Genomic DNA, 23690 nt, shown 5'->3' with positions numbered 1-23690 from the left:
TGCATTTGCCATATATTTTTAAGTGGAAAAGAGAAGGCTATTCCACTAAGGTAAAATGCCATTTCTTACAAATGTGTGTGCAGAGACGACAAGCTGAAAGGACGCACATCAAAATGTTTGTACCAGTGATTATTTCTGGATGTTGGAATTAAAAGGGAATTTTACATATTTTTCCTTTGTGTGTGTATTTTCTAATTTTTCTATATTGACTATACTAAAAGGAAAAAAGTAATACATGTTTTTGAAAACTATGGCTTCTACATTTCTTTTATAACCATCACTGAGAAAACATATTTGGGCAGAGGAAGGAAGGAAGAGGTTGGAATAGGGGTCTGCAGGCTACAGCCTGTGGGTCAGATCCGACCTGCTGCCTGTTTTTGTAAATAAAGTTTTATTGGAACACAGCCACCTCATTCATTTACATTGCTGCACAGGCAGTGTTCAGTACTTGTGAGAAGACCATATGGCCTGTAAAACCAAATGGCCCTATCTGGCCCTTTACCAAAAAAATTTTGCCAACCCCCTGGGTCAGAAGAATCCTTCCCTTGATATTGGATTATCCACTGCACATTATTAGCTGTGTGAGCTTGAGGGAGTCAGAACCTCCCTGCCCACTTTCCCCATATATAAAGAAGGATAACTCTCCTTAGAGTCATTAATGCATAAGAAGTGTTTGACACTGCTCCTTGTATGTTAGGAAACTCTCAAAAATATTACTCTACCTATTATTAACTACTTCTTTTATAGAAGATACATCATTCCACTATTATCTAATGCAACTGCCAATTTTGTTAGTCAAAATTGCTCCATATTAGAAACTTTAGCCACTCACTGTTCTCATTTCTTCTGTGTCAGTTATAATCTCTGAGATAGTACCAATGTCATTAAGGTAGTTTGGGGTTTGCTAATTTGCCATGAAGGGCTGGGATTCAATCTAGCACTGTTGCACCCAAGTCCAGACATTTGAACGACTGAAATCATAATGCTATATTTGTATTACGCTTTGTTACTTGTGAAACACAGGCAAACTAGCACAAAATGTAGCTACGGTGTGACATTCTGTATTCCTGCCCTGCTACCCTAAACAGAAGCTTCTCAGATAAAGAATATTCTTTCCACCCTACAAAATAACACCTGTCTCTTGAATTTCAGTGGGTCCAGCAAGCTTCCACGACATGGTGACAATCACTCTTGGCACTGAGCGGAGATCCAGACACAGCCTGCCAAAACATCTTTGGGAAGACCTGTCTGAAGGAAACATGGGACTCTGGATCCTGCGAAATTCTGAGAGTCTGTCATTCCAATACATTTAAATATGGCATTTGGGGGCTTGGTACAGATTCAAAATTGGAATTTTTTAAAAAAGTAAGATGGGGTTTCTCCAAGAATGAGACAGGAAGAGAGACTTGATTATCAATGGAATGTAATTATAAGAAGTTGCAGATAGGAAAGGATAGGATGAGTTTCATGAAAAGGAGGCAAATCAGGAAACTGAAGGACTAATCAAAATATTCTTATCAATGGAAATGAAGAACGGCTTTAAATTCAGGGCTAAGCCTATCAAAGGAAGAACAAACTCAGTTTAATCCAATCAACACTTATTAAATGTCTATTTTATGCCAGGCACTGGGTTGACACAGCTATAGGTGGTAAGATAAATCAGATGCTCTTTCTACCCTAGAGGAGTTTCTGGGCTGGTGGAAGGGAGATGAATGTGTAACCAAATGATAAGTCTTATAATATTAACAATAATAGCTGCCATTTGTTGTAAAAAAAATGCAAAGAAAATACAGAATGAGAAAAATGAATTCTGCTTGGAAAGGTCCAAGGAATGCAGGAAAGAGAGGAATAATTTGAGTTAGGCCTTGAAAATTACTAAAAGTTCACTAGGTGAATATTGGGACAAGAACGAGAGTGGTCTGCTGAGGTTTTGGAATAGGATGGATATAAGGAATGGCTAAAATGAAGATGAGGAATGATTATGCCAAGCTTAAGAATCCGGGCTTCATCCAGTAGGTTTTATTTATATACATATACACATACATACATCTACATATACACACATATATATATACACACACACATTTCATTTTTTTTAAATGCAGGAAGTGACCTGGTTGAGTCTGGTTTAAAATGACAAAAGAATGATTTCCTAGAGAGCCATAAAGTTGGATCATGGGAGATTGCATAGGAGAAAGACGGAAAACCTAGACCACAGAGATGCGAGTAAGAATAGTGAGGAGGGGATGTAGACAGGATACAGCATGTTTTCAAACTGAAATGCAAAAGTGGAGACAAAAAGTCTAAACCCAGAAGAAAGGGAAAAACAGATGAATAACATTCTGGTGTGGGAGGAGGAAGGGTAGGTGGGCAGGGAGAAGAGTATGGTTAGGGCACTGGATTTGGCACAGAGATTTTTTTTCCCTCAGAGACATAAAGGAAACAGTGAAGGAGGGGTAAGAACGCAGATAATATTGCAGGGAGGGATGTTGAGACAATTCATCACTACTGATCTCTACTCTTAGAGTAATGAGAGGGATGGGGGCTTTGTGGAAAGGGAGTTAGGCATGGAACCACCTTTGGTGACTGGGAAAGGGAAAAAGCTTCAGAATCCACCTGGGCCAACAACTCATACATTGGTGATGTTTCATCCGCACATTTGATTTTTTTCCAAGACTGCTTTGAGCTTATCACTTCACTCATCTAGAAAAATGCTTTATCACTGATGGGTGTTGAATGACACTCAAGAGAGGAAAATCTACTTTCTTCAACCTGACACTCAGGCCTTCTCCAATGGAGCTCTCGATCTATCCCTCTGATCTATCTCCACCTCCTTCACTGTTCCCTCCTCAGGATTCAGAAACCCAAATGCTTTCAGGCTCAGGCAGGTCTAACACAGCGTAAAAAGAGGCATGGTCTGAGGCAACAGGGAGTGGTGAGGTTCGTGGCTCGGAAGCTGTTGTATTTTCTTCTAAAATTCTATCAGGGACTTCCCTGGTGGCGCAGTGGTTAAGAATCCACCTGCCAATGCAGGGGACGCGGGTTCGAGCCCTGGTACAGGAAGATCCCACATGCTGCGGAGCAACTACTACGCCTACGCACTACGCTGTGCGCCACAACTACTGAAGCCCACGCGTCACAACTATTGAAGCCCGCATGCCTAGAGCCTGTGCTCCACAACAAAAGAAGCCACCACAATGAGAAGCCTGCGCACTGCTATGAAGAGTAGCCCTGGCTCGCCACTACTAGAGAAAGCTCGCGCGCAGCAGTGAAGACCCAACGCAGCCAAAAATAATAAATAAATAAATAATTTAAAAAAAATTCTATCAGGATCAAACAAAATATGTAAATACAATTTGATATTTCAGGGACTTTCTCTTCTAAAGCTGTACACGAATTCAGCCTCCTCCAAGCAGATTTCCTAATAAACCAGACTCATAGATAAGAGTTCCTTCTCAAGTCCACTTCGGTATTTACCCCAACCTTCCTTTGTGTATCACTCACCTGCACTTGTATGATGCTATCTTTCATAGTCAAAACATGAGCTTTGGATTCAGATGGCACTGGAAAAATCCTTGACTTTGCCACTTTTAGCCTTGTATGACATAAGACAAGATACCTAAGTTTTCTGAGTCTCATATTTCTCATTTGTGAAATAGGAATAATATTACCTTATGGGGTTATTGTGAAGACAAAAATATATGTAAAATACTTATTGGAGTGCCTGGCATGAAAACACCCAAATATTTTTAATAATATATGGTTTTCCCTAACATCATGATAATTTTCTTAATTATCAAGAATCAAATCTTCTGAATTCTTTACGCTCTGAGTTACTAGAGAAATGTCTTGGGAGTATTTGATGCTAAGTACCTGTTTGGGAGATAAGTTGATATTTATTTGCAATAATTAGTACTACTCAAAAAGGCATGGGGCAGGGTTTCCCTGGTGGCGCAGCGGTTAAGAATCTGCCTGCCAATGCAGGGGACACGGGTTCGAGCCCTGGTCTGGGAAGATCCCACATGCCGTGGAGCAACTAAGCCCGTGAGCCACAACTACTGAGCCTGCGCGTCTGGAGCCTGTGCTCTGCAACGGGAGAGGCCCGCGCATCGCAATGAAGAGTGGCCCCCGCTCGCCGCAACTGGATAAAGCCCGCACACAGAAACGAAGACCCAACACAGCCAAAAATAAATAAATAAATTAAAAAAAAAAAAAAAAAAAAGGCATGGGGCAAAGCAAAATTTTGGTGGGCTGGGGAAATTGAAATATATGCATATACACACAGACATATATCCATTTGTATCATTCTTAACCATCTGCAAAGTAATTTCTATGCTCTGCTTCTTACAAACCTTTGTATGGAGTCCACAAAGTTATAGATCACCAACAACAACAGTAACTGATACCAACTTTGCAAGGTACATTATCATAATTTTATTTTAGAGAAAGGGAAACTGAGGCTCAGAGAGGTTAGACTTGGCCAAGGGGACTCATCAGCGACTCATCAGCGGAGGGGACTCCATCACAGGTCTCCACACCCCTGCTTTCTCTCATCTTTCATAACTTTCCAAGATATGAAGCTTGTCAGGAGCAATTAAACACTTAACAGCCACGTCACCCTAAAATAAATATGGGAATTGGAAAACATATCTAGTGGAACTCTGAATGAGGAACATGAGAGTCCACACACAAATGGCCTAGAAGGACATTGGCCAAGACCTCTTGAGGACAATAGTATTTCATGCAAACAGTGCCACAGGCTCTTAAAGAGAATCAATCCCGTGTGTGGGCTTCAGTTCCCTCTGTTAATGCACAGCCTCACGCGCATCAACATAAACAATGCTGTCTGAAGGAGGAGAGTCATCGGTCCACTTAGTAGATGGCCTCTAAAAGGGCTCATTTCCAATTCCCCAAAAGCACGCAGCAATAGAGGCTCTGCGCATACAGCCTGGGCTCTGTGCGGATGGATGGGAGACCTGACTCGACAGGAAGGGAGTACACAGTATAGTAACTTTCAAACAGGGATTGGGAGCAAAACCAAGGGGAGGGGATCTCCAATTTTACAATCTGACTTTAGCATGTTCTAAAAACACGCAAAGTAAAAAGCAAAACCAAACAGAGTAATTAACAAAACCATCAGGAGAAAAGGAATCAAATTGATGCAGAAGCTGAAAAGCAAACAGGGACTTCTCAGGACAGGTTGTGCTTCATTGACTTAATTTCTCTGACAGTGTAAAAAGCTCAGTGTTCAAAGTCAGGAGCAAAGGAAGCTAGACCTTTGGTCATATTTGATTTAGTATAATGTGACATTCTCATAGGGAACTGGAAAGGTGGAATAAAGAGGGGGAAGAGAAGGAAAAGCTGGATCTGGTTGAAAGTAAGGAAGTATGAGATTGAATTGGTGGCTATAAAACCTTCACTCTGCTCCTGGAATTGGGAGTGGAAAAACACGCTCACTAAGAGGGAGTCTTGACCGTTTCGGGCCCCTACTCTGATTACTTCTAAGCCAGGCAACCTGCTGGACTCTCCCTAAGAATGGGTCTCCTGTTGTCCCATAGCAATGTGACTTAGCTTTTAACAGTTCCTGGTAATCCAGGAACTTGTGTGCCCTTGCACAGCTCAGTTTAGCTCCGGGCCTCTGTTTACTCATGTGAATAACAGGAGACAGGAGGAGGTGCCTTCTGGTCCGACACCATGGAACCAGTGGTGTCTTGCTTTTCTATCTCACTGCGTTGAGCACGGTGCAGGGCCCATGGTGGTCCTCATTAAATGCTTCTCACTTACTAAACACAGACCAATAATGAGGATGACAGGTAACATTTATTGAGCCCCTACAATGTACCTGGCACTGTTCTAAGTATGTTTTAACTCCTTTCACCTCCCAACAAGCCTGTGTGGTAGGTCCTGTTGATGTTAAGCACTCAGCTTGAGTCGCCCACTGAAGTCTGGGCCTTGCTTCCTCACCTGTAACAGCTTACAAGATTGAGAGCTACAATTTGCTAACATTGAATGGTTCTAGACAGTTCTAGGTACTCGACAGGCGGACAGTTCTCAGCAGAGCCTCTTGCACATAGAAAACCTCCAGGAAACAACTAGCATTATTCAAGATGTCAGGGGTTTTCTAAAGCAGGACTGCTCCAGGGTTACAACTTTGGTAAGGCGATTCCTTCTGGCTGGCACTGGCATTTCTCAGGTCTCAGAAGCCTTTGGTGTGGCTCTGCTATCTGGTGCTGGCCGGGAAAAGGGTATCTTGTAAGTGAGAGAGGCACTGGAATAAGGGTTTAGAAAGCTAGCTCCTGACCCCAGCTCCCCATTTCCTGGACGTGGGACCTAGGCAAGCCTTTTCCTTTAGTGTGTTTCCCACAGTATAAAACCTATAAAGGTGATGAGAGGAGGGGAGGGTCATCCAAGAGAAAACTGGTAACCATAGCAACCCTCCCCACCTGTGAGAGGAGGCTTGATTATAATAATTCTACAGAGAGCAGTCAGTAGGTGATACAAGAGCAGTGTATGAGGTGTATTTAACACTATGCTGCTGGTTAAAAAAAGTATATTCCTTCTGTTCTTGTTCTGATATGTGAAACAACACATAGTTCATTTGGTGACAACTTCCATTCTTATCCTGCCACATACCATCTCTAATGTTAAATAAATGTTGTATTTAGAATATCAATAAATGTCCCCAAGAGCAGTAGTTTCCTTAACTAACTTAACAAAGCGGCGCTGATCTGTGATGAAAATGGGAGAAATAAAAACAATGTATGTTTTTCTTAAAGTGAAATGTACTCCATTTTTAAACCATGAGGGTTTTTTGTTTTTTGGGTTTTTTTTGGTTAAAATTCCTTTGGTTTATAAAATGGTGGTGAGAGTAGTTTTTAACTGAAAAAGCTATTAATGAGTAAAATATAAAAGGGCCAACTGTATGCTATGGCAATGAATATTTTCTGAAATTTAACTCATCTGTGAAATACAAGTATCTTGGATGCACAGGTGTAGGCTCAGACAAGCAGAATCTCAATAAGACAAGAGAACTGTTCTCCTTTCGTCAGCAGTACATCTTCCAACAACTGGTAAACTATACCTTTCTTTATAAGAATGTTCTGGTATCTGATTATTCTTCCAGTGAAAAATGCATAAAGTGGATTTTCAAACTCAATCTCATTATCTATAACTATATATTATAGATAAATGAATAGAAAACTCTATCTATTCACCTAACTACCTTTAACCTAAATGATCCTATAGCTAGTATGGAAAGACGCAGGATGACATTTTCACTTTTTCCTTTTAAAAACAGTATGTCCATTTTAGAAAATCTGGAAAGCACACAAGCTTGTAAATACCAGCTTTGAGATATAACTTGCTTACAATAAATTTCACAGATTTGAGGTGCCAAATAGATAACTGTGACAAAGATACGAAGCATTTTCATCAGCACAGAAAGTTCCGTTGCTCCTCTTTATATCAATCTCCCTTCTAGTACCCCACCACACACACCCTCGCAAGTAACCACTGATCTCACTGCCATCACTGTAAGTTAATTTTGTTGTTTTAGAATTTCATATGATTGGAATCACACTGTGTGTGTTCTTTTCTAACTTCTTTCTCTGAGTATAACGTGACATTCATTCATGTTGTCATATGCATCAGTAGTTGGTTCCTTTGTATTGTTCTGCATTGTTTCTGGTGTGAATACAGCACACTTTGTTTTACCCATTCTACTCTTCATGGACCTAAGGGTTGTTTAAAATTTTTGTCTGAGTAAAGCTCTTTTGGATATGAGTGGACTGGAATTTTTATGAACATATGTTTCCGATTCTCTTGAGTAAATATCTCAGAGCAGAACGGCAGATCATCTAGTAAGTGTGTGATTAACTGTGTAAGAAATTTAGTTTCTGCATCTGGTGGCACCATATTTACTCACAACAACAGTGTACAAGAGATCCAGTTGCTCTACATCTTCAGCAACACTTGGTATTGCCAATCCTTTGAATTTCAGCCATTCTACTGGGTGTAAAGTGATATCTCACTGGGTTGTATTTGCATTTTCCTGATGACTTAATATTGCTGGGCATATTTTCATGTGCTTATTGGCCATTCTTTTACCTTCCTTGTGAAGTGTCCAAATATTTTGTCCATTATTATTGGTCTGTCTCTGTTCCAGCTAAGCAGGTCTTTGGGGTTCTGTATCTCCTGCATGTGCCCTATTCGCCAGATTTCAGGGGGGTGATTTGCATTATGACATCAGCTCTCTGATGGGTCCAAAAAAAAAAAAAAAAAACCCCACTGGTCTCAGTTTGTCCAGTTTTGTTTTTTTTTTTTGGCTGCACCGCGCAGCTTGTGGGATCTTAGTTCCCCAACCAGGGATTGAACCCCTCGGCAGCGAGAGCGTGGAGCCCTAACCACCAGACTACCAGGAAACTCACTGTGTCCAGCTTTTTCTTGTGGTAAGGATCAGAGTAATGACATCCAAGCTCTTTACATATCGGAGCTGAAATCAGAAGCCTTCTCCATCTAATGAGATGATCATATGACTTTCTTCATTTACTCTTAACATGACGAATCACATCGATTTTCAAAAATGGAATCAACTTTACCTTCCTATGCACACATGACCATGATGTAATATCCTTTTCGTCTACTGTGAGATTCAACCTGCTTGTATTTTGTCAAGGTTTGTAGGTTTATGTTCATGAAGGATATTGGTCTGTACCATACCATTCTTGAAATATCTTTGTCGGGTTTTGGTATCAGGGTTAGTGTGGTCTCATAAAATGAGTTTGGAAGTGCTCCCCCTTTCTCTATTTTCTGAAAGAATTTGTGAAAGTTTGGTTGCTAATTCTCGACTGTTTTAATTCACTGGAAAAAGCCTTCTGTGCTTGAAGGTTTCTTTATGGGAAGTTCTGATTAAAAGTTTAAGTGATTAAGAGATCCATGGCTATTTAAATTTTCTAGCTTTCTTGAGTCAGATATTGGTAAGTTATAGTTTTTAAGGAATTAGTCCATTTCATCTCAGTTGTTAAGTATGTGGGCATAAACCTGTTCATAGTATTTTCTGCTCTTTTAATGAATGTAGAAAACTTAGTGATATCCCCAATTTCTCACTTGATGCTCTTTTTCTCCCTCATTCAGGCTATCTAGACATTTATCAATTTTTGTTGATCTTTTCAAAGAATCAGCTTTACCTTTGTTAATTTTCTTTATTGCCTGTATGTTTTCTGTCTTACTGATTTCAGCTCTTTGAGATTAGTATTCTTCCTTCTCTAACTTCTTAAGGTAAAATTTTAATTAATCAATTTCAACTCTTTCTTCTTTCTTTTCTAATACAGGCATTTCATGCTATAATTTTCCTCTAAGTTCTGTAGCTGTACCACACAAACATTTGAAATATTAATGTTTCTACTATCATTCAGTTCAAAATATGTTTTAGTTTCTCTTGCGATTTTTTTTCCCCCTCTCCCATCTGGTTACATGGATGTGCATTAAGTTTCTAAATATTTGGGATCTTCTTGGTAATGATTTCTAATTTAATTCTGTTTCGGTCAGAGAGTGTACCCTATGCCACTTCAGTTTTTTCAAATTTACCGAGACTGATTTGTGCCCTGGCGTACAGTACATCGTGGTGAGTAAGTCCCCTGAACTGGGAAGTACATACATTCTGAAGCTGTTGGGTACGGTGTTCTGCCTGGCATGTGGTAGTGGTCACATAAATTTTATAAAACAAATGAATTAATTATGATTTAACAAATAAATGAAATGAATAGAAAGGGATTGGTCAAGGGGCTAAAATGAAGCTACAGTTGACCCTCGAACAACGAGGGGGTTAATCCGCCTGCAGTATTGTCAGCCCTCCGTATCCATGGTTCCCCTGCATCCGCGGATTCAATGAACCATGTAGCCCTATTGCATTTTCCATTGAAAAATATCTGCGTGTAAGTGGACCTGTGTATATCAAATCCACTTCGTTCAGGGGTCAACTGTATTTAGAGAGAAAGGAGGTAGCCAGTGTAGCTAGACTGAAGATGAGAGGATGACTGTAACTGAGGAAGCAAATATCGAGAGGATATAGGGGACGTCTGGTTAAAGCAGAGGCAGAAACGGTTGTTTGTAGAAGGGAATAAGAGCGTGCTTTCTGAAACAAGAGGCAGGAGAAGACAGATGGGTAGAGGGTAAATAGTTTTAGGGAAATCCCATCAAACAGCGTGTAACTTTTCAGCGTAGCAGAAACCAGACCTTTACTAGCGATGAAGAAAGGAATTGGGAGAAAGCATGTTGGGAGAGCCACTCAACAGGCCACTGGGATGAAGAAAAGGCTGGGGGAAGGCATCATGGTTCCATGGAGGCCTGGCACGTGAATCTGTACCGGGGGGCAGTCATGAAGGGCTTTCTTCAGCAAAGGTTTCTATAACCCAGGAACCTAAACAGGATCTAGGGGTGGGTTTCAGTAAAACCTCAGCAGAACTTTCTAATCATTAAATTTTTCAACTATCAACTTCATGGGACAAGTTCTATCACAGGGCTTATCCTGGGAGCTACAGGATGGGTTACTTAATCCAGATGAGGAGGAGTAAGAAAGGCTTTTGCAGGAGGTAGTATCTGAACTAAAGCCCGAAAGGAAGCTGGAATTATCCAGGTAAAAGGGTGGGTTTGAGGATGGTAGAAGAAAGCATGGCATTTGAGAGCCCTGCAGCTCAGAGTAGGAGGGAGCAAGGAAAACCAAGCACTGTAACTGCCACCGTCATCCAAAATCTTGGACCAAAACAAACAAAAAATAACAGTTTGCTTTTAAAAATTATGAAATGCTCATCCCTGGAGGTGTCTGAGCAAAGGCTGTCTGGCCATCTAGCAGGGATGTTGGAAAGGACACGTGGGGAGACATATGATTGAAGTGGTAGGAGGACACTCGTTCCCCACCCTATTCCTTCATGGAAGAACTGCCCTGACTAACGCTCCTGGCCTCTCTCCTCCCCTCTGTTTGGTGCCCTTGGAAGCAGGAAACGGGTTTGCCCAGCCCAGCCTCATGTTCTGTCCTGTCTTGTGACCTGTGTGCCTGATGCAGTCTGCTTTCTCCCAGGCAGTTAGAGGGGCACTTCCCAGCTGTGCCAGTGACCAGAATACCTGATTTAGAGGGAAAATATTCTTAGCAAATCAATTCATCTGAAGACCTAAAGGATATTCTCCAAAAAAGCTTTATCGGGAATGAAGCTGATATTCTGATCTCCATTCATACTTCTCATTGAAAGGCGTATTTTTAAACTGACCCCATAAAACCTCAGATGACATCTGAAGTCACTTCCAACATTCAGAAATCTATTATCCTGAATCATCAAAACAACCAAATTCAGCATCCTAGGTTTAAGAATGCTGAGGAGTATAGAGGTGATGTTAGTAAGCTTTCTATCAAAGGGTGTTAAAAATGAATAATAAATGCTGTTATTGGAAAATTAATATGTGGGAAACTCATGCCCTGATGATATCAAAACTTTACTATGCAGATACAAAATGCTGCTCGAGATTCAATAAAAAATGTAGAGCAGTTCATACAAAAGAGAAATGTAACAAAATACAAAGATATACAAAAGTAGAACACGCTATCTAGAGGGAAAACCAATAAAGACAAGAAAATGCGCAGATGAAGCACTGTGGTAGTTCAACAAGCCCACATTTTATTGGGCTATACTGGGTTCCACAAAGTAGTGTTCTCACAGGTATAGCACATAAAATAATTACTCCACTTCTTTGGACACTTGTTTACTACACACCCCACTGACCTCCATGGGTAATTCTAACCGTGAAAAAAGACTAGGAAGACAATAGCAGAAGGGTAAATGTTAGCAAGCGCACAGAGCCCACAATCCAAAGGTTTGAAAAAGATAAAGAGGTTTCCCCTTTATTCAATAGCATAAGCAGAACTGCCAAATTTCAGGGTGCTACATCCCAGCGGAATATTTTGAAAAGGGGAAAGAGGTACAAATGGGCAGTGTCTGAAGCACAGAAAGAACCAGAAGTATTCACTGATTTTGTAGGAGACCAATGAGAAATGTGACAAGTCAATACTGACCACCTGCAGGGGACATTCACAGGGTAAGTATTTATTCCTGCAGACATCTAAAGGATTCCCACCTGTGTTCCACGAAGCAGGCCACATGGAAACCTTTTACACATTCAAAATAGCTTCTAAAGATACACTTTGTATTCTGAGGAGCTCTGACTGCCTCACCCAGGAAGATAAGTCTTTAAAGTTGGGAGGGGAAAGAACCCTTTACAGAGGAAAGAAAGGCTTGATGCTGAAGGAAATGAGTTGATTTTAGCAGCCACCACAGGAAGAATACCAGGCACAGCCAGGGGCTGAAACTGCCTCAAACCTGAAAAGATTCTTAACTGTGCATAAAAAAGAATCCGAACATTGCCTGTGAGCTTACACCTGGTCCCAGCAGAGCTTCCTCATCAGCATTCCAAGCCTGGCCTCAGAAAGCTGGGGAAAGAATCCTGCAAGCACAGGAAAATAGACAAATTTCTTTCCTTCAAGCCTAATCTGATGATTTAAATCTATCTATCCTAATGCCTCTCAGGTGTTCTAACCATCTTATGCCTGTTAAGAGCGCTTCTGCAGGGAGTTACCACTAGTAGAGTCTCTTCTGATTTAACTCATCTGCCATAAAATAGCAGGTGCCTTCTGGACACAATGAAATTCTCAGAAATTCTAATAGGAAATTTGCACAAGGTTTTGAATACTGGTGTGTTAAAACATACCTTAAGTTTCCTTAGACTTTGGAGAAACTGGATGGCGGAGGGGGGGGGAGTTTGTTTAGAATATAATGTATTTTAAACAAAGGCATCAGAAAGATGTTAATATAGTGGAATTGTTGGTTGAAACCAATTAAAAAAAGATAAAACAACTACCAAGGTAAAAGGATACCTTTCAAAAAAGTTAAAATCATGACTCTCATCATATACAAAAATAAACACATGTTTAAGATTTTGTGGAAACTGATAAGATGTTACAACCAACTCAAAGGAGACTCCAAAGAGCCGACACATGTTTAGATCAGCAGGAGTGAAATGAATGTGTAAGTGGGAGACAAAACTCACCTTTTCCACAGTGGATTGGGAAGTCAACTGAACCTCCGTGGGACAGAATTTACACATCTACACACAAGAATTATTTTATACTGCTATCACTTACCTACAACTTACAGAGTTGTAGAACAGCTTTGTAGAATCAGAATTAGACAACCCGAAATGATGTGCTATTGAGGATGCACAGTTTTCTATGGAGGCACAATTTTTTCCCTACACAGATCACTGACCATTTTATTTATTGCTGTATTCCCCAAACCTGGTACAGGGTAGATGCTCCATAAATACTTGCTAAACGGATGTCTACTATGTATCAGGCGTAAAGCTAAACCCTTCACATGCATCATCCCCTTTAACCTTTCCAACAACCCTTTAAGATAAATATTATTCTCATATCACTGACTTGAAACTAGCTTGTGTGATGTTGCACAGTTATTACTTGTCAGAGGTCGAGGGGTGGAGAACAGGGGCGGGTGGGAGGAGGAGGATTTGCCTCAGGTCTGTAATCAGAAAGCCCATCTTTTTTTTCTTCCTGATTCTTCTTTCCATTCAATATGTCTTTTTTATTTATCGCCATGGTCCCACGCGCCTCTAAATTAAGGGATTGTTGATGTGTTACAGAGATATAACATGCTTCCCCGATGAGCATGATATTGGAGACCCTTGCTTTAAGACACATAAATGAACAGCAGTACTCAGGAGAATCTAAGCATAAATAAGAGACATATGGACATTTTTATTGCGGCCTTGCAGATAAGCACAGGATACTTACCAGCCCAGATCCCAACCCCCATCCTTAGGTGCTCATTATAATTTTCAGGATGATGAAGATGGATGAATTCATCAGTGTTTATGTGTGTGGTTTGTTTTCATAGAAAGCGCAGCAGCACTTAGGAAAACAGCAGCAGCTAACATTCACTGCCTGCTTACTGTGACCGTGAACTACTCTCACAGCAACACTCTGAGGCGGGTACTATTATCATCTCCTCTTTACAGGTAAAGAAAGCGGGAGTACACCAAGTCACCTTCACAGAATCACAGAGCTAAGCTGCAAGTCTGGGCTTTGACCTGGCACTTGTAACCCCCTCCCGGCCCTCACTCTAAGACACTCTACTGTCTGCATGGGTTGCTGAGGCTCTCTCTGCCATCACGTCTTGATTTTGCACAATCCTCTTTGCCCAGTTTATCAGAGCCTACAAGGGTACTAGGATTCCTGCAGCCGCCAGCATCACAGGGCTGGCTTCAGTCCTGAAAGCGATCTTCGGGCCACTTGGCACTTGTGATCATTTGGGTAGTTTACATTCACCCTTGGAGAGAAACAGGAGACAAAAGTGGTCTTCTGAGGCCTTGAATAGGTGAAGGTCAGAAAGATGTGTGTGTCAAATGTTAACCTGAAATCATTCTCTCCTAAGTCCCCAAATAATCCCCTGCTTTCTTTTCTTGCCAGAAAACAGGCTGCCCTCAGAATGAAGTAACAGTATGATTTTAGACACCTCCAGATGAATTTCGACATGAAGAACAGCACAGTGCTAGTATGTAGAAGGTGTCAATAAATGATTAACTTAGTGGTTTGTTTATATCATTTCATTTAATCTTCACAATGACTCTCTGAGACAAGCATTGTTATTATTATCATCTCCGTTTTGAAGATGAAGAAGTGAGGTTGAATAACTTGTCTAGGTTAAGCAGCTTGTCCAAGATCTCAAGAAGGTTGCGATTTACCAATACCAGAGGTGTTTGTGGAGACCAAGTATGCCACCAAAAGCAATATGACAGCTGTTTGCAACACAAGGCCACTTAGCAGAAAGCCTTAGGAAGTGGTACCATTTACTCCATAAGCATTGAAGCATGAGATCTTTATTTCTGAGGGGGGTGTAATGCTCATCCTTTTCAAACCATTATAAATGCTTACCCTTCCCTCAAGGGTATCACAGAATTCCCACGCCTAACAAAAGATAACACTACTTTCTAATAAGATCATGACAAAGGTTTTGCCATTACTATCACACAAGCATTAAGAAACAGACATTATCTCATGAAGGTTACCATAATCAGCCAAATGGTTACTAACTGGTTGATAAATTTTAGGGGTGGAATAACTGATCCTGTATGGGATTTTCTTATATCCTTAAGCGAGGGACTAAGAAAAAGAATCTAGACGCTTGGAATCTAAGCTAAGTTCTGACACTGCTTTCAGGATTTCAGGAATTTCATCCAAATGGGCCATTACCTCCAGTTCAGAGGAGAAAAGAAGTATATTAAGGACCATTTCTATGCTTAAGTTAGGAGGATTTCACTCTCTGTTACCTCACTTTGAGCTACACCTGTGTGTTCCTTACATATTTAAACATTACTAACTTGGTCATCAGGAATCTCTGATAATCTAGCTCAGCGTTATTTAAATGTTATTTAGAGACTTCCCTGGTGGCGCAGTGGTTAAGAATCCGCCTGCCAGTGCAGGGGACACGGGTTCGATCTCTGGTCCAGGAAGATCCCACATGCCATGGAGCAACTAAGCCTGCGCACAACTACTGAGCCTGTGCTCTAGAGCCCACGAGCCACAACTACTGAGCCCACGTATCACAACTACTGAAGCCCGTGTGCCTAAAGCCTGAGCTCTGCAACAAGAGAAACCACCGCAATGAGAAGCCCGCGCACCGCAACTAAGAGTAGCCCCCGCTCGATGCAACTGGAGAAAGCCTGTGTGCAGCAACGAAGACCCAATGCAACCAAATAAATAAATAAAAATAAAATTTAAAAAAAATGTTATTTAATATTAGAAGCCTTTTTTTCCAAATCAAGTTTTCTGTGCAATTTGAATATGTGAAACAGACACACCCATCTCAACCCAAAGCATGTCCCTCTGGCAGCCTCTAGTGCAACCAAGGGCTCCACGGAACGCACTTTGAAAACCACCCATCTAGTCCTGCTCTAAGGAGGTACGATCTGCCCCAGATCTTGAAGCTACAGGGTAAGAATTGAACTGCAAAAATAAAGCTTTCTGCTTGACGTGACCCTTTTCAAAGTGACGGGAGTGAATATAGAGAGGTTAGCATTTCTGAAGATGCAAAGTATGAGTCTGGAAAGGGCTTGGCGTCAGGCGTGCTGAGCTACTCGAGAGCAAGTCCCTTTCCCACTAGAGGGTCAGTTTTCACTTAGAAAAAAGAAGAATCTGGACTGGAATCAGATCTTCTCAACACTTTTTCCCACCTTGAAGCACAGTTTTGGTGCACAGAGCATGTTCCTCCATCCTATCTTTCATTATAAGGTTTGCAAAAGAGGAGGGTGGGAGGAATGGTACCCACAATCAAGCAGAATCTCAGGGCAGGTGGGCAGGCGAGGTCTGCAAAAGACCCCCTTACTCTGATGGGCTCCCACCGTGGACCTATCCGCTCCCTCTTACCCACTCCATTCTCCAATTGAGAGACACGATCCTACAGACTTTTACAGTTCATTATGCTGTCATATTTCCTGCTGCCAAGCGCTTCTCGACTTCCACACGTAATACTCGAAGCCCGTTGATTTAAAGGGAGTCTTAATTTGTGCTTTGAGGGTATTCACCTCAGGGGCAGTGAGTTAGTATTATTATATTCAGTCCAGAATTTTCCTATTTAGAAATCTTTTCTTCTTAAAACATCTACCTATGGACCCTGTAATCAAATTAATTTGAAGGATCTCCTCCCTTTCTTTACTCTAGGACTGCTACACTCTTATTTTCTCTAGGATCCCCCAACCCCTTACCCTGATTACCACATACTTTTATACTAGACATTCAAAATCCATGGTTCCCTGTAATAACCACTTATGCTTGTTAAGCAGCATGGCGTGCCCGGATCTGGAATTTATCGTTCCTTTTAAAGTAAACCCACCATGCCAGACAATTTCAGCAGGGAGATGCTTTTTCATTTTAAGGGTGTGGGAAAGGCCATTGAGATGGGAAGAGGGAGAGGGAGTGAAATATTTCGGATACTGCATACTTTACCAGTTATGTCATGCTGTTTGAATGACTCACTGTAGATCTGATACTGATTCGGACAATGTTTCTTCAACCACTTGCAGACATCCTGCTGAGTCCACAGAGCCACTGGTTTTGACAGCTTCACCGTAGCCGACTATAAATAAAGAAGGAAAAGAAGATCTGTTAATGCCAGCCCCATGCCTAGAAAGGCGCTGCTGTTAGAAGTCCTATAGTGTGGTAAAGGCTACAGGCTGGATTGCCTGAAGATAAATATCTGACTCTTGTCTTCCTCTGAGCCTTTGCAGACCTTCCCCATGCCCCTGAAAGCCAGAAAGAAAAGGTCCAGGTGGAGAAGGCCATGAAAACTACACCTATTCTCAGGTTCTCTCTACTGGGAGAAGTCCCCAGGAAGTAGTGTTTTCTGATGACTACTCTAACAACAAGACAATTAGGTTGCTAAGCAATTGACTAAATTTTAGGGGTGAAACAGCTGCCCCCAAGTGGCCTTTCTCTGTATCACAAGAAAGTGTCCATTTCTCACTATCCTCTGATATCTCTAGGACCTAGGATAACTGGCCCCAGCAGGTGCTAATAATTATTTTAGGAACGAATGTTATAGGATTTAGATACCTACATAGGAATAGCTCCTGAGAGCTCTGGATTTAGGGTGGTCCTGTAAAGTCTAGGAATTAGTTATGCACAGTAGGTAAGGAAAAAGTCAATTCCACCAGCATGTGGGGAATGGTAATAAGCTAATGAGTGTAGCTAGACTTCATGTAGAAGCCAACTAGCCGGAGTCATTTATTGCTCACTGGATCTTTCGGGGAGGCTTATGAAACAAAACGAAACACAAAGGTGCAAAGGACCCAGCCTCTGACCAATGGCAGGTTACAAATACATTCATTCATCAACAAGCATCAACTGTGCTAGATGCCGGTCTGCCTCATAGATCCCAGGGACTTGGCTGAGGCTAAATGAAAGCTAAACTAGCTATAATCTTTATCATTCTGGATCAGTGTTTGCATTCTGGATCAGGATTTTAATATAAGTAGTTCTCTAAAGGATGTTGGACAGTCCACAGACCTGGCCTTAAATATCACTGACCTCACTAGGGATCATTCTCTTTCACTTCTCTTTCAATCTCTCAGATTATGTGAAGGGGAGAGCCTTGATTTCGTATGAGTGTGATTTAACATCTTTCTAACACCTGCTAACAAGATCTTTGACAAAGAGAGGGCTTCGTTCAGCCTCGGAACTGTCATTGGAAAGCAGAATTTTCATCTAGCATATAATAACTGCTCTGTTTTACTTTTTTTATATTTAAGGTTACCTTTATTTTATGACAAATAAATTATGGCAAAAATACATTCTATTTTCTGTAGTAATACCTAGATTGCTTTTAAAACAAATTTGAGTTAATAAAAACCTGGGTCATTATTTACAACTGCCAAGATACAGAAGCAACTTAAATGTCCATCAATAGATGAATGGATAAAGAAGATGTGATGTATGTGTGTATATATATATATATATATATATATATATATATATATATATATATATATAATGAAATATTACTCATCCATAAAAAAGAAGGAAATTTTGCCATTTGCAGCAACATGGATAGACTTTGAGGGCGTTATGCTAAGTGAAATAAGTCAGGCACAGAAAGACAAATACTCTATGATACCATTTACATGTGGAATCTAAAAAATACAACAAATTATTGACTATAACAACAAAGAAGCAGACTCGCAGATATATAGAACAGACTAATGGTTACCAGTGGGGAGAGGGAAGAGGGGAGGGGCATGATAGGAGGAGGGCACTATGAGGTACAAACTAATAGGTATAAAATAAGCTACATGAATATATTGTACAACACTGGGAATATAGCCAATGTTTTATAATAACTATGAATGGAGTATAAGCTTTAAAAATCGTGTCTCACTATATTGTACACCTGTAACTTACAATATTGTACATCAACTATACTTCAATAAAAAATGGGTCAATTTCAAGAAAAATTAAGAAAACAATAATATAGATGGTAATAGTAAAAACAGTGGAAGTGACATGCAGGTGATTCAAGTTTAGAAAACAGTGTTCAGGTGTTATTTTTTATTAGTATATTTTGAATTGTATGATTCTTTGGGCCATCACTTATAAAATAATCACAAATGAAACATCATTTTTTGCTTTGTGCTGTGGTAATTTTTTTTCTTTCACTCTCAGGAGTGGCAGATTGCATTTTTCCAAAGATGATTTTACATATGCACATATACATACATACACACATACATATCTCCTTTTCACTGATTGTGGCTTTCATTCCTCCACCGATATTTGGGGCTGATGTTGTCTCCGTCTGAATTTTGACAGGGTTCATGGAGGGCCTGGCCAATGGAGTACAGCAGACTTGATGCCATCTGTGACTTCTGAGGCTACATCAGAAAAGAGACAGAGCTTCTGCCTGGCTCACCCTCATCTGGCACTCACCTTCAGAACCTGGCCACCATATTGTGAGGAAGCTCTGACCACATGAAGAGACCAGGTATAGGAGTTTTGGCCAATCCCCCAGCTTCAAGTCTCAGCTGACAGCCACCACCAACCCTATCAACCGTCAGACAAATGAGTAACCAAGCTTTAGATGATTCCAGCTACCAAGATTCAAATCTTCCAGCTCAGACTTCCAGACGCCATGATGCAGAGACACACATAATCCACTAGCATCATGTATAGTTGTCTTCCACCATTAAGTGTTGGGGTAATTTGTTTTGCAACCCTAGTAACTGGAACACTCAGTGAGGATACAATAGTTATGACTGTGCTCCCCAGAGTGCCTTGCACTTAACAGAGGCTCTACAGAGCCACAGTGAATAAGTGAATGAATTAATGAAATGAAACCATTCTCACTGAGTCTGAGCTCACAGACCTGCCTTACTTTTTTTTTTTTTTTCTAACAAGTCCAACCTGCCTTACTTTTAATCAGCAGTGAATTTCAAGTCTAGCCCTCGCTGCTCTACCCCCGACTGTGTGCTGCTCACGTGGCTCCTATTCAAACTTGTCCGTCTCTCCCTTCCACTCTGCATACTCTAGTCACAGACTGCCAGCCATTTTCCCTCAAATCACTGCATACAACCATATCAATTGCTTTCCTAATTTTGATGAGAAAGAAGGGCCTCTGGCATGGATGGTGCAAATGAGTGCATGTTTTGTTGTTGTTTAGCTTTTTCCCTTTTGCTCATCATCACTTTTCCCTCGCATGATTAGGAAACCAGAGTTTCAGCTCTTTTAGCTAGGAATGCACTTCCCACCATGTTTCACAAGTCAGCACCTCTGAATCTGGCTCCTTCCTGCTCTAAAAATTTTCTTTCAGATTAGCTGAATGAGTTCATAGCTGACACATCATTGCCCTGAAACCCCTTGCAGGTTTCTTGCAAGAAAAGCTAATCACATCTTTTGAAAACTCCTATAAACCAGTCACAGAAGGCTGTAAATTAGGAAGGGAAAGGCAAGAAGATAAATTGCTTATACATCAATATACCAAACTTCCTGGGAGGTCATTCTTTAACTCACTCATTTCCTAGGAAATGGAGCACCCTCAGCTCCAAGACAAGTCTCATCAACTGGAGATTCAGGGGGAGATGAATCCAAACACACCAAGTCAACTCAGAATACATCCTCACCAGCTTACCATGGACTCTTGTGTTATACATTTCCTTTTATTATAAATCCAGGTGTTCTGAGGCTAACAATCCAGGTGTTGCTTTGCTTTGCCTTCACAATATACTCTTACTCAGCAGTAATTTGGTGTTACATGCTTGGACAGCAATAAACACAAAGCTTCAGGTACAGATTTTTAAGACCATAAGAACCTACGGGGATATGCCTCCATGTAAACAGGCATAACAAATACAGTGGGGAGGGATACAGATTCCTACCATTAATAAGCTCTGTTTTTTCTCTTACTCAGATAGTGATACATGTATTGGCCCCATTTATCAACTGATTCTTAGCCTTGGCTCTAATATGAACTTGTTATTAGTTTGCTACACATTAACTTTTTTTTATCTGAATAATTATATCCTTAACATCTTTATTGCAGTATAACTGCTTTACAATGGTGTGTTAGTTTCTGCTTTGTAACAAAGTGAATCAGCTATACGTATACATCTATCCCCACATCCCCTCCCTCTTGAGTCTCCCTCCCACTCTCCCTATCCCACCCCTCTAGGTGGTCACAAAGCACCGAGCTGATCTCCCTGTGCTATGCGGCTGCTTCCCACTAGCTATCTATTTTACATTTGGTAGTGTATATAAGTCCATGTCACTCTCTCACTTCGTCCCAGCTTCCCCTTCCCCCTCCCTGTGTCCTCAAGTCCATTCTCTACCTCTGCGTCTTTATTCCTGTCCTGCCCCTAGGTTCTTCAGAACCATGTTTTCTTTTTTTAGATTCCATACATACGCGTTAGCCTACAGTATGTGTTGTTCTTTCTGACTTACCCCACTCCGTATGACAGTCTCTGGGTCCACCCACCTCACTACCAGGACATGGAAGCCACCTGAGCGTCCATCAACAGACGAATGGATAAAGAAGATGTGGCCCATGTATACAGTGCAATATTATTCAGCCGTACACATTAACTTGTGAAGAGACATCGTCGACTTCAGCTGCCCCAGTGCGTCCTGCCTTCTCTATTCTCAGAGCAGACTTTTGTTTGTTCCGCCTCAGCTGCTCACATAGCAGCCCAGGTCAACCTGCGCTCCTCCTCCTTCTGTCACGATGCCCCCAACCCCAATAGCAACCAGGCTTGGGGAGTGAATACCATAACCTGGCTCTTTTCTTTCTTTCTTTTTTTTTTTTAATCGAAGTAGAGTTGATGTACAATGGTGTGCCAATCTCTGCTGTGCAGCAAAGTGACTCAGTCCGCCATAAAAAAGAACAAAATAACGCCATTTGCAGCAACATGGATGCAACTAGAGATAATCATACTAAGTGAAGGAAGTCAGCAAGAGAGAGACACCTACCGTATGCTATCACTTATCCGTGGAATCTAAAAGATGGCACAAACGAACCTATGTACAAAGCAGAAACATAACCTGATTTCTTTAAAGGGCTTAGACCTGATTTCCACGGGCGATTTGGAACAAGCATGTGTTAAACGCACATCAATCTATTTATCACATGGTCCCACTGGGAGGTGCAGAGTTGTTCAATCTTCGTAGCTCCATAGTGTTACTTCAGCTATCCTCCTTTCCTCTGCCACCCAATACTCATGCCTCTCTCCGCACCCAAAGTTAGATAATTTTCTCGAATATGCTGCGTTTTATTTCCCCCCACAGAAGAAGCCTAAACCGAAATAACAGTTTGTAAAGCAAAGAGATAGTATTTCATATTTAGTAGAAAATAATAAAAAAAAATCTTGCCCAAGGCAAACATTAGAAAAAACACTTGCCCCGTTTCTTCCTCTACACTCAGGCCTGCTACATCATTCTCTCAATTTCCATCCCTAGAGACAATTTTGGTTTGTTCTGCTGCCCCTGAAAGAGGCCGAAGGCAGTTTGTTACCTTAACCCCCATGCATCGTAACACCAAGCGGAAGTCTAGGCATTTTCTTTCTGAATTGGTCCTGGCCTTTCTATAGACAATCTGAATGTGTATTTCAGATGCCTTCACGTTCTTTTTTTTTTTTTTTTTTTTTAGCATCTTTATTGGAGTATAATTGCTTTACAATGGTGTGTTAGTTTCTGCTGTATAACAAAGTGAATCAGCTATACGTATACATATATCCCCATATCGCCTCCCTCTTGCATCTCCCTCCCACCCTCCCTATCCCACCCCTCTAGGTGGTCACAAAGCACCCAGCTGATGTCCCTGTGCTATGCGGCTGCTTCCCACTAGCTATCTATTTTACATTTGGTAGTGTATAGGGGCAGGATAGGAATAAAGACGCAGACATAGAGAATGGACTTGAGGACACAGGGAGGGGGAAGGGTAAGCTGGGACCAAGTGAGGGAGTAGCATGGACATATACACACTTTCTGTTTTACAGAGACCTCACTTTATGCAAAAGACACATTATATTCCTGAGGGAAAAGTTGTTTGCAAATTACTTTTTTTTGCAAGTAATTCCTATTTTAATTTACCCTTATTCAATAATTTCAGCTACATTTTACAGTAACTTCTGATTTGTATTTAACTGGAAAGAGTTCTTAAGTTTTAAGTTCTTTAAGGTAAACCTGAAGCATTTCTGCTAAGTAATAAAAAATACTTTAAAGAAGTTTGATATTGAAAGAACATATCAATACTACAAAGTGCTTTTAAAGTTAAATTTTATCTTGTAATTCAATTATCCCTTATTTGTTTTGCAATATAAATTCTCTTTTAATTTACTGTGTTTCGATTTATAAGAGAATGCTGAAATTTTAAGTCCCCAATAGTTGTACAAACTCTTAAGGAGCTAAGCTTACGTGAAGCCCAGTGGGTTGATTGCGATAAAGTAGAGAAAGCAAAGACTGTTGTTTATTTCCACTGGCAGGACAAAGCAAGCTTTATGGCCAAATATCAGGAAGTGGTAAACAAACTTGCAGCATCTCATTATAAGCAAGCATTTGCAAACTCTAAAAATGCTTCTTCCTTCTCTTACCA

At 40.9% G+C, this 23690-nt stretch overlaps 1 protein-coding gene across 3 annotated transcripts in view; it reads right to left on the bottom strand.

Annotated features, from left to right (window-relative positions):
* Positions 1 to 23690, bottom strand: part of SAMD12 (sterile alpha motif domain containing 12) — a 410789-nt gene that overhangs the window by 207174 nt on the left and 179925 nt on the right. For 2 of the 3 annotated variants that reach the window (XM_036830029.1, XM_036830028.1), the window contains exon 3: positions 17063 to 17192. In XM_036830029.1, the coding sequence (XP_036685924.1) occupies positions 17063 to 17192 (130 nt within the window). The remainder of the gene's footprint in view (positions 1 to 17062; positions 17193 to 23690) is intronic. The other variant, XM_036830030.1, reaches the window with a different exon arrangement.

This window comes from Balaenoptera musculus, chromosome 17 (assembly GCF_009873245.2).
Source record: "Balaenoptera musculus isolate JJ_BM4_2016_0621 chromosome 17, mBalMus1.pri.v3, whole genome shotgun sequence".
NCBI classification, from domain to species: Eukaryota; Metazoa; Chordata; class Mammalia; order Artiodactyla; family Balaenopteridae; genus Balaenoptera; species Balaenoptera musculus.
This window is presented reverse-complemented; position numbering and strand designations above follow the sequence as displayed.